The sequence below is a fragment of the Hermetia illucens genome, chromosome 1, assembly GCF_905115235.1.
Source record: "Hermetia illucens chromosome 1, iHerIll2.2.curated.20191125, whole genome shotgun sequence".
In the NCBI taxonomy this organism is placed as follows: domain Eukaryota; kingdom Metazoa; phylum Arthropoda; class Insecta; order Diptera; family Stratiomyidae; genus Hermetia; species Hermetia illucens.
Window position 1 is genome coordinate 149,281,915 of NC_051849.1, and position 13,752 is coordinate 149,295,666.

General features: G+C 41.5%; 1 protein-coding gene across 1 annotated transcript in view; it reads right to left on the reverse strand.

Moving 5' to 3' along the window:
- Window positions 1-11,691: 11,691 nt before the first annotated feature.
- Window positions 11,692-13,752, reverse strand: part of LOC119646448 (probable serine/threonine-protein kinase SIK1B) — a 93,654-nt gene continuing 91,593 nt past the window's right edge. The window contains exon 7 of the mRNA XM_038046900.1: window positions 11,692-13,604. Coding sequence (XP_037902828.1) covers window positions 12,811-13,604 — 794 coding nt within the window. The 3' untranslated portion in view covers window positions 11,692-12,810. The remainder of the gene's footprint in view (window positions 13,605-13,752) is intronic.

A 13,752-nucleotide genomic window follows, 5' to 3' on the forward strand; every position in this document is an offset into this window, starting at 1 on the left:
GTGTTGAAAAGCGTCACAACATTGGAAGAACATGTTCTCACATGCACGGGCGGACAGGTTCACTGTTAGAGGATACGCAGAAAATAACCGAGAAGATGACGTGCTGAAAAAAACTTAGACTTTTAGTATTCAGTTCTGTGGTTTGGAAAAAGTAAATATACTTGTTTGGGTTTTATCGGTAATCCAATGTGGAGCTTAAAATTCGCCACATACTATACATGCCACGGTCGAGCTTGGTGGCGGGAATCAGTTAAATTTAGGTTCCAAAACGACCAGGGTGAATAGCTTGGTATTTATTGACTAGCAGATGAAACCGAAGTAGACTTCAATGTGCTGTCCTATAATTTGTTGCAAAATTCCACCTTCGGTTTTCCAGTAAGACAACAACTCCTATTACACTTCCTTCGCATGTGATTCATGCACTCGGTTAAGTTCATTTTCTTTGTCTTCCTGGTATTGTTTGTATTACGTGGGAACAAATGTTTTGTTCTTTTCATTATATCGTCTTCTACGTGTTTAGATGCGCGCTCTTCAACTTCCCTTCTTCTAAAACGATTTTTTGCAATGTATTTACAATATTGGCAGTCACATTACGCGAAATACAGGGGCATGACACAAAATACAATAGCAGCAGAGGTGAACATCTTTTTAAGGTTTTGTTTGTAAAACAAAACCTTATTAAAATCGGTTTACTGTCTGTCTGTCTGTCCGTCTGTCTGTCTGTCTGTCTGTCTCTCTGTCTGTCTGTCTGTCCGTCACACGCATTTTTCTCGGAGACGGTTACAGCGATTGACACCAAATTTGGTAGAAAGGTGGGAACTATGAACGCCCACGCATATAGTGGGCTACATCCTTTTACGATGAATTTAAGGGGGGATCCCCATACATGCAAAAGGGGGGTGTAAATTTTTTTTTCATCAAATATAGTCATGTGGGGTATCAAATTAAAGGTCTCGGTTAGTACTTCTCGAAGCCAGTCTTAGTTTTGACTTTTGTTGAAAAGATGCGGAGTATGGGAGGCTGAAAGTGATCATTTTTTTAACGAAACCATTCTCAGAAACTACCCAACCGAAAAATCTGAAAAAAAATCAGAGGGCTGCCACTATATGGTGCTTAGGCTTCGAAATACCCCCCATACCGATATCTGTTCAAATAAAGTTAATAATAGTACATTACTATAATTTTTAGTAATTGAAAAGAAGACCCCCCTTAAGTTCACCCTAGAATTACAAAATTTTGCAGAAATGTAGGTTAGAGCATAGAGCATGATCCTGCAAAATTTGGTGAAAATCGCACTATTACTAACAAAGTTATACTAGGTCAAAATTGTCGCCCCTCTGCAAATTCAAGACTACGAATGTCAATATCACTCGAAAGTGGCTATTTTCACATATTATATGCATATTTTACGTGCTACATGCTGATGAGACAAATGCACACTGAAATCTCTTTATAAAAGAAATACAAATAACCTTTCGTACCTGAAGCGTCTAGCTTGCAGTTTCCCGACTTGTTTAATTCTATAATCTGTCCGCTTGCGGCAAAATTGTCCATGAATATTGCTTTGCACTGACAGTGGAACGCTCGCCGAAATCCAAACAACCTCTCCCTTTCCCACTGGCCCGAAAACATTCCATTCGTAGTGTTGTTCAAATATCTCCAGTTTGTCCATAGATCTCTGATCGTTCCTACTCCGTCATCCCTGGGGCCAAGAGGACGTCCTGTTGAACCATTGGTTGGGTCCACTTTCCTCCTGCCGTGGGAAAAGAATTGCAATTCTTTTGAACAAGAATTGCGGGCACGTTGCCTGGGGTTTCTGCCTACGAATTTTTTTATCTACAGCCTTGTAGGCTGCGCCCCACGGGTTTCTATTTGCTTCAAGGTATAGCTGCCTGTAGCAATTCCGCTTATTTTTCTATATGAGCTTCTTAAGGCTACTTCGCCTCGCTTGCAGACACGATCTCAACAGCGAGATTTTCTGGTTTTACCAGTAGTTTGGTTTTCAGTTGTGGTGGAAATGTCGCGGCATTCTATATTCGCATGCTTCAGTTAACCGTTGATATATTTAACTTACCTTTTCCAGCGCTCTTCTCTCCGGGTCGAGACCTGCTTCTAAAGCGGCCGGGAGCGTCTTCTCCTCGGAAGTTGCAAGCGACCCCCTTACATTTGGCGCGCATTCCACCGTCGCCCTCTTCGTTTCTAATGTCGAGAATGATGACCTGCTGGTCACTGTGGATGTAGTGTTCAATCACCTGCCAGACCTATTTGATAAAAATCCTATCCAAGTCTGCTAATAGCATTTCCCCTTTGGGTTTTTGTAGGCTTGGAGTTCTATCGGTGGTCTGGAATAGAGGTACTTTAACAAAGTTAGATCAATTATTGAATTTTGGGGAAAGCAAGCATGAATTTCACTTCAAGTTCGGCTTTTTGTCCTTTCAACCCTGGATAATCGTGAGGAATTCCTGATTCCAGTCTGAGCCGGCGGATTCATGCCCCACGCTACAGGCTCATCATGCCTTTCGAACTTGAGCCAATCACCAACCCAGTTTCTAGTGAAATATAATTATTTTGCTCTTTACCGGGAATCCATAATGTTCGACCCTCCAGTCGCGTGAAATATTTGACCACCATGATCCACACCAACGAAAAAGAAACAAAAAGTTTTTATTATTTAAATTAATTAATCGTTGGAAACACCGCATAATTTCACTCAGATAAAAAATCATTTTGCAATTTAATAAGTGTTTAGGCTATTTGTGGGGACTAGCATGCAACAGCTAATTCTAAGAAGTATAGAGTAGACACTGATGATAAACACTGTAGCAATTGCGGCGGATCACACACGGTTAACTGCAGAAGGTGCCTCTATATTGAAATTAAGCAAAACCGCATCAGAAACGGCATCATTGCGCCCAGAAAAATACCACTTCCAGCAAGTTGATTGCGCTGTAAGGCTCCAAAGATATAGCTGGCAAGGCATGAGTTATGGTAATCCCATAATCTCAATTAATGAACCAGCATTTGGTCTCAAAGCAAAACAGGATGCAAATTTTACGGGTCCTAATAATAATTTTCAAATTTACGGGTATTGCTCTACAACACCAAGTAACAGAAGGAGAAACACATGTTGTGTCTGGAATACTTGCCAGATTCCGCATTAAGCATTATCCTTTAGCAGAGTAGTGAGAGACCAGGCACCTTTTATTCGATTAGTAGAGCTGACCACTTACTCTACTGTTTCTGCTTCTTTCAAGCTTAAGTTGACCTCTCAAACATTCTAAGAATTTTTTAACGCCGGATCAGATTTCTTGTTGCTGGGGCTTTCATGCTAGGTACTTTTATTGGGAATCCATACTGATCACTTCCAAACGAAGCCAGTTGTGAGGCGCGCTAGGGTAAAACACTACATTAGACTTTGATTCTTCTAGATTACTGGCTAGCAGCTACCGTGTTATGAACAATTTTTAGACTACTCGTCTGTCATTATGGAACTTGGGAACTTAATAGCCAAATCAACGAACCGGCTGAATTTCCAAAGGAAATCTACAAATCAAAGATAAAATTGACCAAGTTCTGCTGAAATTCAGCCGAATAATGACGTGACTACTCAGTATTCTACCTCCGGAACAAGTCTCACCAATCACCCAAAAAATAATACACCGCATAGAAGCTGGTCCAAATAAAAAGTAAGTTGAGAGGATAACGCTAGGCGTACAGATCTCCAAATTAAAAAATGAATTACACAGATATAGTTGCCCTTTTCTAGTGGAAAACTATTAAAAAGATAAATAGACTTGTTCAATGCAAATCACCACTGAGATCAGAAGACGGAAACTGGACAAGAAGTGATGTTAGAAAGCAGAAACCTTAAAAAGAGGTATTCCTCCCTCATTTACTGCAGATTCCAAACGTATCTATTGTTACGCCAAGCTACTCATTTTGAGCCAAACAAGTTGCACGAGTCCTTAAAGATTAAACGGATCAAAAGAAAACTCCAGAGCATCACCTCATCACAGGGAAAATGTTGAAGGAACTTCCGGGAATCGCAATCACCTAAGTAGCCTACGTATTTAACGTAATTCTACGTCTCGCCTCGGCTTGGACGATTTCAGAAATGACAATGATTCCTAAATCTGGGAAAAATTAAACGCAGGTTGCATCTTATACGTTCATAGGTCTGCTATCCATCCTTTCAAAGGTGTTCGAATAGCTATTAGCTTCAAACAATAACATTAATTTAGTGTGAATAAAATGGCTAGGTTGGCTTTTGAGAGAAATACAATAAAAGCTCATAGGATCGTCTCTAAGATAAGGAGTGCACTGGAGGATAGAACGAATTGCTCAGCCAGGTTTTTCGACGTGGTGCAAGCCTTCAACAAAGTGTGGCAGAAAAAAGTGGTTGTTAAAATAAAAAAGTTGCATTCAGTACAGTTTCATGGAATTTGTAAATTTTTTTCATGTCGAGCAAACTCAGTGTGAAACCCAAAAACTTCACATCCTAGAGACCTAAGCGTTCTTGAATCGGCATTACCTCATACTCGAGACTAACCTGAAACTAGCAAAAGAGGTATGTTCGGAACCTACAATAAGATGTTCAGTGGGATACCTTGGAATCGGAGTAGATGAGAGTTTCTCATTACTACTTCAGAAAGGCCTAGAAATCATCTTAGTATCGTTAATAAGGATGGTAAGGTGCAGTATAGCCTTGGCATATACCAAAGGCATGGAGACGGCCAAAAGCGGTCTTCATTCCGCCGTTACTTAAAACGCACATATACTAAAGACACATGCTGAAAACATATCTCAGAATGCTGCAAGAACTTTGATCACTTGCAACTCCATAGCATCCCGAAAATACTGCACTGCAGCCATAACATGACAACGACGTTTCACTTCGACAGGAACACGTTGGAATAGCAAGGCAAACTAGGAAAGCGTGGTTGCGACATACGGCCTAAACCAGCAACTGATTACTTGGTACACTGACGGATCCCTCACAGCAGGAGCGGATGCCGGTATCATTGGTTCAAAGAAAATGTACTTTGAGCCAATGGGCAGGTACCCTAGCATATTCCAGGCGGAAATATACGCCATAGACAAATGTGTCTCCTTTGATCTGCAAAGGAACTATAAGGGGCAGAACGTAGCTATTCTCACTGATAGCCAAGCAGCGATCAAGGCACTTAGGTCCAACCAGGTGAACTCTAAACTGGTATGGGAATACCTTGAGAGATTGAATACACTCGGCTCGTTCAACGAGGTCTGGATACTTTGGGTTCCAGGCCATGCTGGGTTGGAGGCAACGAGGCAGCGGACGAACTAGCCAAGAAGGGAGGAGGGACGCCTTTACACGGGCCAAAACGCTTTTGTGGAATCGGAAATGGTTTCATGGCTATGAATCTAAGAAAGAAGAGGAACGGTTGAGGGAACTATACTGGGCGGGCCTACCAGGGATGGAGCAGTCCAAGGTGCTTATTGGGGGCTACGAACCCATACGCACAAAGGATTGCTTAAACCTCACCAAAAAGAACCTCCGGATCATAGTGGGAATTCTCACTGGTCATTGTCGGCTGAACTATCACCTAGGGAAGCTAGCGATATCTACGGACATTGCCTGTAGGTTTTGTGAGGAGGATGACGAAACTTCTATACACGTCGTGGGACAGTGTCCGGCACTTTTCGATTTTCCCTTAATAGAATAATAATAATAATAATACTATTAGCCAATGGGTCGGTAATCTGGGCAGGCAGAACTGAACTCACCACAATAGCCAGGGAGTTACAAAAACTTCAAAAATTGGTTTGCGTGAGTATCACTGGGGTAATGGGGATATGGACAATGCCATCCCTAGAGGTTCCCGGGGATTAACTCCTCTCCACCGCATATACAGATGAAGGCAAGGAAGGCGATCTTCAGAAGGGCCGAAAGTGTTAGCGAGGCGGGAAGCTGCTTAAATCGAAGGAAAATTGGCATTATTTCTAGGCGGTATCCCGAACTACTGATACCAAGGGATAGCACGTTAACGGGGCTTCATTTCGATATGAAGTGTGAAACACGATGGGGTAACAGGGCAATATGAGTGTGGGCGTAACCTACAGTTTATTCCAGCAACTGATTATCTGGTACACTGACGGATCCTTTGCAGCAGAGCAGTAAGGAATGTGTACTTTAAACCAATGGGTAAAGATACTGGTATATGCCGCGCGGAAATGCATGAACTACAGTAGGTAGAACATTGTTATTCTAACCAAGTCATTAAGGCACTTAGATTCAATCAGATGAATTCCAAACTGGTGTGGGAATGATTTGGCAGATTGAACATGCTTAGCCCGCTTAATAAGGCCTGGATACTCTGGGTTGCAGGCTACATTGGGTTAGAAGGCAATGAGGCAGCGGACGAGCTGGGGATACGCACCCACGCGCTCGAAGCATTGCTTAAACCTTACCAAGAAGAGCCTCTATAGTAGGAATACTCACTGGACACTAGGGAAGCTAGGTACATTCTGTGAGGAGAAAACCTCCACACATGTTTTAGGACAGTGTCTGTCACTTGTGCAAAGTAGGTTGAGGCACCTTGGAGAAAACCTAATACGAGATGCCAGGTTGGAATGTGACAACATAGTAAAGTTTCTGTCCATTATAGGCTTGAACGAAATACTGTAGTTGATAGGCTTCCGTTAACAAATGTTATTATTATTGTTAACCTGACAACCTCAGATGACATTTTAAATACCCACTCCGATCCTCAGGTTGCATAAAAAAATATACAAATCCACCTAGGTCGAATTAAAAGAGAAGTATGGTTACGTCACCTAACGGGCTAAAGATTCCGTGAATGGTGAAATGCGTTTAAGAATCTTAGTATGCAAAGGGGCAGATGACTAATGTGGAAGAAACATATCGAGACAAACGCACTGCAAGTAAAGCTGGAAACAACATGCATTGGTTTCTTAACTAACGCCTTCTCTATCAACTCGTCATTATGTCAATCTGGTGGTCAAAGGGTAGTATAGGTCTCAGGGCGAAACGTGGATTGGTAAACAGGATGGAGCATAAAACCTAGGAAACGCCTGCTGAACCAACACCAATAGCTCCACTACTAAACCTTATTTCGACCTCCACATGGTGATCGCTTGGAGTCACTGCAGACGGTGAAGGATGCAAGCGAGTCTCCCACGTATCAATTGGTTCTCCAGGGTGGGGCTGATAACCATACCCGGGAAACCAAAATGATGGAATCTGGCAATGAAGTGGACTAACGATTTGCGCATTTTCCCATGGAACATGCTCTCCCTATACAGAAAAGGAAGGTATCCGACACCCTGTCCCAATATGGGAATGCAGTAACAGCGTTGCAATAGATACTCTGGACAGGGACCGATTTCCTGGAGAAGAACCACTACACCATATACTATGGTGGTCATCCGGTAAATCATGTGCTTGGAGTAGGTTTCCTAGTCAGCTAAAAAATGAAACCTTCTGTTATCGGCTTTGAGAACCTAAGTAAATTGCTATGCACTCTGCGTTTGCGAGGTAAATTTCGAAAAATAAGTCGCATTAACGTTGACGCACCTACAGAGGAGACTGCAAAGTCAAAGAAGGATACTTTCTACGAGGCAGTAGAACGAATTCTCGAAGCCCCCATCAAATTTGGGGATTTTAACAGCCAAGTAGGGACGGAGCCCGTATACAGGCGATATATCGGCTCCCACAAAACTAGCAGAGCATAAACAAATAATTTTAACAACCACCTGAAGAATATTATCATTGGTACGGTCACGAACATACTTGGCTCAAGTTGTGAAAAGAGTCAGAACGACTAATTTGATGATCACTGTAAGTTTGTAACGGAACAGAAAAATGCTGCATATCAAGCAATGTTTCATTCTCCTTGAACAACCGCACGCGCGGAGACTTTTCACGTACTTCGTCGAGCGGAGAAGCAACTTCACAGACGGAAAAGGAAACCTGGGAGAATCAGTAGGTCAGTGAACTGGAAAAGTATAGGGAGCAACCGCATCAGGCGTGGAAGTTTTATCAACAAGTCAGCAGAATGTAGCCTTGATGTTCATCTCGCAGAAAAAACAAGGAAATCTGATTTGGGACAGAATGGGCATATTGGAGCGATGTAGTTTGATGATGGCGGTCAGTGCAATCCATCGGCTTATCATAAGTCGCCAGGAGTGGATGGAATAACAGTCAAACTGATTAAATGTAGAGGCGACCAACTACACCATGCGGTTCATCGGCGTATACTTAAGGCGTGGGCCAGTGAATCATTGTCTGACGGTTGGTAACGAGGCATTATCTGTCCCATACATAAAAAGGGAGATATCATGCAGTGCAGCAATTATAGAAGTATCACGTTGCTGAGAACCATCTATAAAATATTCTCCACTATCGTGCTAGGCCGGATAGCCCCATACGCCCAGAACATTATTGGCCCATAGCAAACAGGCTTCACTCCAGGCATATAAGCGACAGATCAGATCTTCTCTGTGGCCATCAGATGGTGCATCTTTTCATTGCATAGCATAGCCAGGGTAAAACTGCATAAGGCCATGAGAGAATTCGGTATTCCAACGAAACTGATAAAAGTGACTAAGTTGACCCTGATTGTGTGAGGCTAGACAAAAGCAACAGGATCACTCTCGAGACCATTCAGCACCAATAGCGGCCTAAGAGTGCCCTATCATGCCTCCTCTTTAACCTGGCCCTGGAAAAAGTGATCCCCGATCCAAATGTTATTGCAAGATGCACCATTCTCGTGAAGCCCATCCAACTACTGACCTATGCTGATAATATTGACATTATGGGAAGAACGAGCCAAGATGCACAAACTGCCTTCATTCAGATCGAGCAAGCGGCGCGAGATCTTGAGCTGCACATTAATGAAGACAAAACGAAGTATAATATATGGTGGCAACGTCAGTACCAAAGAACAAAGAAACGACAACATAAAGTCGCATTGGTCAAATAAGAACAATAAAGGTAGGGGATTACATAATGACGAAATTTAGAGCGATACCATGACCGTCTGGTTGTGGATAAAATCCAGCACAATAGGTCGCGATGGGCGGGTCATTTAATCCGTATGGGTGAGAATGATTTAGCCCGGAAAATCTATGAAACCAATATCTATGTTAAAAAAAGAAGATGAGGCAGATCCTGCTTGATATGGAGCGATGGCGTTGGCCAGGACGCTAGACAGCTTTTAGGGATTTAGGGATCAAATTGGTGGACGTCGGCGCAAAACAAGGATGTCTGGAGATTCTTACTAAGGCAGGCGTAAACCGGATACCGGTTGTAGGCGCCGTTGATGATGATGAATGTCAGTCTGGATTGGATTGATAGTACATCATGAAACATTAAGTTGCTACATAGAGACCAATTGAGAATACACTGATGCATGCTCATATGTTTCGCGGTTTTCCTAGTAATCGTTTTCCCTTCTCCTTTGCCCAAGGCGCATGGGAATTCTTTCGTCGATACGCCTTGACAGCAGTTGGAAACTGGAGCCTTAATCTGCGCGACAGCTTCTAGTGTGTCATAGAATAGGTGTAGCTGATTTCTTCCATGGGCCTAAGATTCTGAGGACTCGACGATCGGAAGTATCGATTTTCTGCTCATTGGCCTCGTTCATCGTCCAAGTCAATGTATTGTGGTTTTTGTTTCGAAGAGCGCTGGAACATAAAATTTAGAGTGTATGGTACCGATTCATCGATATTGCCGTGTGTCTCTTTGGAGCCTACGAAAATGCAGTGTACATCAACGTTATATTTCCAGCATTTCTCTAGAATCTGTTTTACTGAGAATATCTGATCGATCGTTGTTGCTCCACGTTAAAATGCTCCCTATCCTTCCTTCTGTTCGCCAGGGTTCGATTCTTCTTTTGATTACAGCATTATAATATGTACACAAAAAAGATGTGCCCTTTCTTTTTTTTTCGCAACTGAGTTTGTCAGCTCCTTAGATAGATAGATAGATGAGCCAAATTATACTTATGTGCCAATCTTCCAATTTAAGAGCTCATGAAGCTGTTCGTTTTCGAAAATTGAAGGAAACAGTCAATTGATCAAGAAGAATTGAGATGAGGATTTCTGGTGGTCAATGGCCGACAATGGAGGTTAGCAACAAAGAAGAAGACGTTGGTATGTGAAAAAAGTAATTATCCTTAGAGATCTAAAAATTGCGACAATGAAAGAGGAGATCTCATTCTAGATGACGAAGTATAAAGGAAGGTTATCTTCTTATACTAACCCCTCAGCCAGGAGGCTGCACTGCCATAAAATGGTTAGTGTGACATTTTACCATCTTTAGAGGAAACACTGTGACAGCTGTCGGAAACCAGGCTGCTGTTTGCAAACATGTCTTCTTTATTCCCACCTTTCTGTTAGTACTCCTATATTTCATTCGCGGGTTTGGTCGATCCGAAGTTGATAACTCCAGTGTTCTGTAGTGCTCCTACTCCGGAAAGAAGTCCAGAGGAGATCGGTGAAACTGGAAAGATGGCTTTGGATATAGGCGGAATGGAAGCGCAGTCGACTGCCCTCAAAAGAGTTTGAGACGAATTCCTTATTAATGCCAACTTCTAGTAGAAAAACGGGTAAATGGACCTAGAACCGTACCTGGATTGCTTTTCCCCTTACAGGTGGATATGAACAGCAACACGTGACACCTGAAAGCGTTAAATGGACCGCAGATGGTTCATTGCAGAGAAAAAGTGGAAAGAAAAATATGCATCGGAAGGATACTTTATCCAGAATAAGAAGAAATAAATTGGTATGGTAAAGGAAGAAATAAAAAGACGAGGAAACGATGTAGGACCAGACCAAACCGATCAAACGTGAAGACAGTGGGTTAGAAATATGTTCCATACGGAAAACGAAGGGTGGCGGAGTTTTCATTAAGTTACATAGGAATATTTTCTGTGAAATAGTCTGGGAGAGAAGGCTCTGGTTTCTCCTTTCCGTGCGCTAGGTACATTGGCGGGGTCAATCGATGTGTCCGGCAGTATTTTGCGGATATCAAGCGATTATCTGAGAGACTCCTCTCGGCTAAATGAGAATATACAGGGCCAGATGGGAATGGCAGCCGACTCAGACATTTGTCTGCCTAATGTCTGTCTGATATCTGAGACAGACGCAGCCATTTGCCTGTCTGATGTCACACAGACATTAGCCTGACACAAGCACAGATGTTTATCTGACACAGAGTTTTGTCTGAAACAGTCATTTATATGAGAGCGACATTTGTGTGACACTGACATAAATATTTGTCTGTCTGATGTCTGAAACATGCACAGAGCTTTGCCGGCTTGTTGTCTGGGGGAACCAGAAACATTTTCCTACGCCAAATATACGTTAATAATAGTGTTTTCAAAATGTATACCTTATAAATACCCGAGGCTATATTTTGGCGTGTCGTGCTGTGCCGTTCCTAGTGGGCGGGCTCCTTTAGCCAATCTGTCCTGTGTCCTGTGCCGTGTCGTTCGCAATGGATTTTAATAAAACTGTCGCGTTGTTCCAGTGACGCGATACTTTAAAATAAAGTCCCTCGCTAAATGTTCCTGCCAATGGGTCTAACCTTTTTCGAGCGAAGTGTTTGTGACAGACAAACCGATGAATAGAAAGCCAATTTGAATAGGGTTTTGGGTAAGACGAAAGTTCAAAAATTAAAACACAAATCAGTAGAATTAGAATGCGAATGTTATTGAAAAAAATACTTCCTCATTTCCGAGGTAAAATCAGTACAATTCTGATTCTTCATAAATTTGAACTTAAGGCGGTAATTTGTTATGTTTATGTCTCGTACACATAAGGAAGGTAACAGTAAAATATATTGCATATGAACTGCATAAAACAGAACAGGAAATAGATCATAACCTCTTTAACAAAGAACTACTTTCGCTAGAAACCATTAAATATGCCGTTCGGTATTTATTATTATCTAAAGTTATGTGGCTACTCGTTTATTTGGTCCTATATTTATTTTTTTATAATTTTAATAATAATAACAATATCTTCATTCTTCATATTCACTTTCCTTAATTATCTAGGATTAAATTAAGGATATAATACTTTTTCTTCAAGTTTACAGTATTGGCATTTAGTATTTTATTGAGTAGGAGACCTTCACACAATTTCATTTATTTTATATCATTATTAATGGCGTTTTTAACTCGGTTTATCATTTTACAATTTTCAATATACAACAACCAAATATTGTCCAAGAAATTTTAATAAATTTCCTATAGGATTCAATGTAACGGGATAGAGCCGTTTCCAAACTAAAATAGTAACAATTAAAGATTTCCACCTTTAATTTCAAATAAATAAAATATCCTGAAAGCAATCAATTATCGCTACAGCTTTTTGTATGCTTGGTTGTTTGAATTACAAATTCTATCTTAGTATTTTAAATATAAGATTATCACAATAGAAATATTGATAGTTTTGTAGGAATATAAAAAATCGTTTGGTTGCAGGTTGTTATGGTTCAGCCTCGATTAAAACTACGTTAAAATTTCCGAATGATCCGCTAAATATTTCCGCTATGTTTAATATGTTTACTACAATTGCCTCTATCGTGGTAGATTATCTTACATAATTTCATCTACTTACGGCTTTAACATGAATCCTTTATTAATTTTAAAGCTTTTCTATTTTAGAGATATCTAGAACCCGACTCCATAGGAGACATTATTGTGTAGCATTCACGCTGAATTTCCAATAAATCAATGGCGTTTGCTTCCTTGTGAAGACAAATTTTCAAAATTCTCGATCTGATACTCCATTGGTTTCCGTCTTTTACAAAATAATACAAGAGCCCCGTTCACGCTTCACGGGTTTCGCTTGCAGTTGCTCCAGAGCCGCAAGCTCAGCCTGCCGCCTGGCAAACCATGCCTGCTTCTGGAGGCGATTGATAATGATTCGGTAGGCGCCAGTAACATCACTTCGGGGTCCATTTTTGATGGCAACTCGTAGCATTTCGGTTGTGATGCCCAACTGTTCCAGGATCTGCCTGGCTTCCACTTCTAAGGAATTCAGCTTAGAAACGTCATCAGTGTCGGTTGGGGTCATAATAAAACTGCCTTTCTCCTCGTCGTAATTTTTCAGAGATATTGGCGACTGGGGTGATTCCCTATGAGCACCGTAATCCAGGGGGCGTGCCAAGTCTCCATTTTGGATGCTCTTTTTATTCCTGTCCACTTCCATGGGCCCAATCTTCTTCTTTAGGGTTCCTGCGAAGAAGGATCTTTTTGTGTTGGCCGTTGATTGATCTGGCTCGAAGATATCACTGGTTAGGTCAATCGGATGTAGGAAGTTATCAGTCATTATCCCGTCGTTCCTTTTCGTGTTGAACTGCAAAATGCTTTTGTTCGCCACTTCCATGTATCTTTGGCGCAGGGAATAATTTTTTCTTGCGCGATTTGCTTTGGTGCGAAACCAGAAAGTTGATTTCTTCCCGTTTGATGATTTTGTGTGCTGATTGATGTGGTGCGTCATGAGTGTGGCACTCAAGTTGGGGTTCGCTACCCATTGGCTAGTGAGGATTTCGTCGATGGTAGGCCGGCGTGCAGGTAAGTGGACTAGAATTCGTTCTGCAGAAAAAAGTAAAAGTTGTTAATTTTGCATTTATTTATCACTGATAATTTTTATTTCTAAAGAATAATTCAACAATCAATTCTGAACATATGCCCATCTAGTGAATTATGGCTAGCCAGAATATCCACAATACTCCTGCAAATC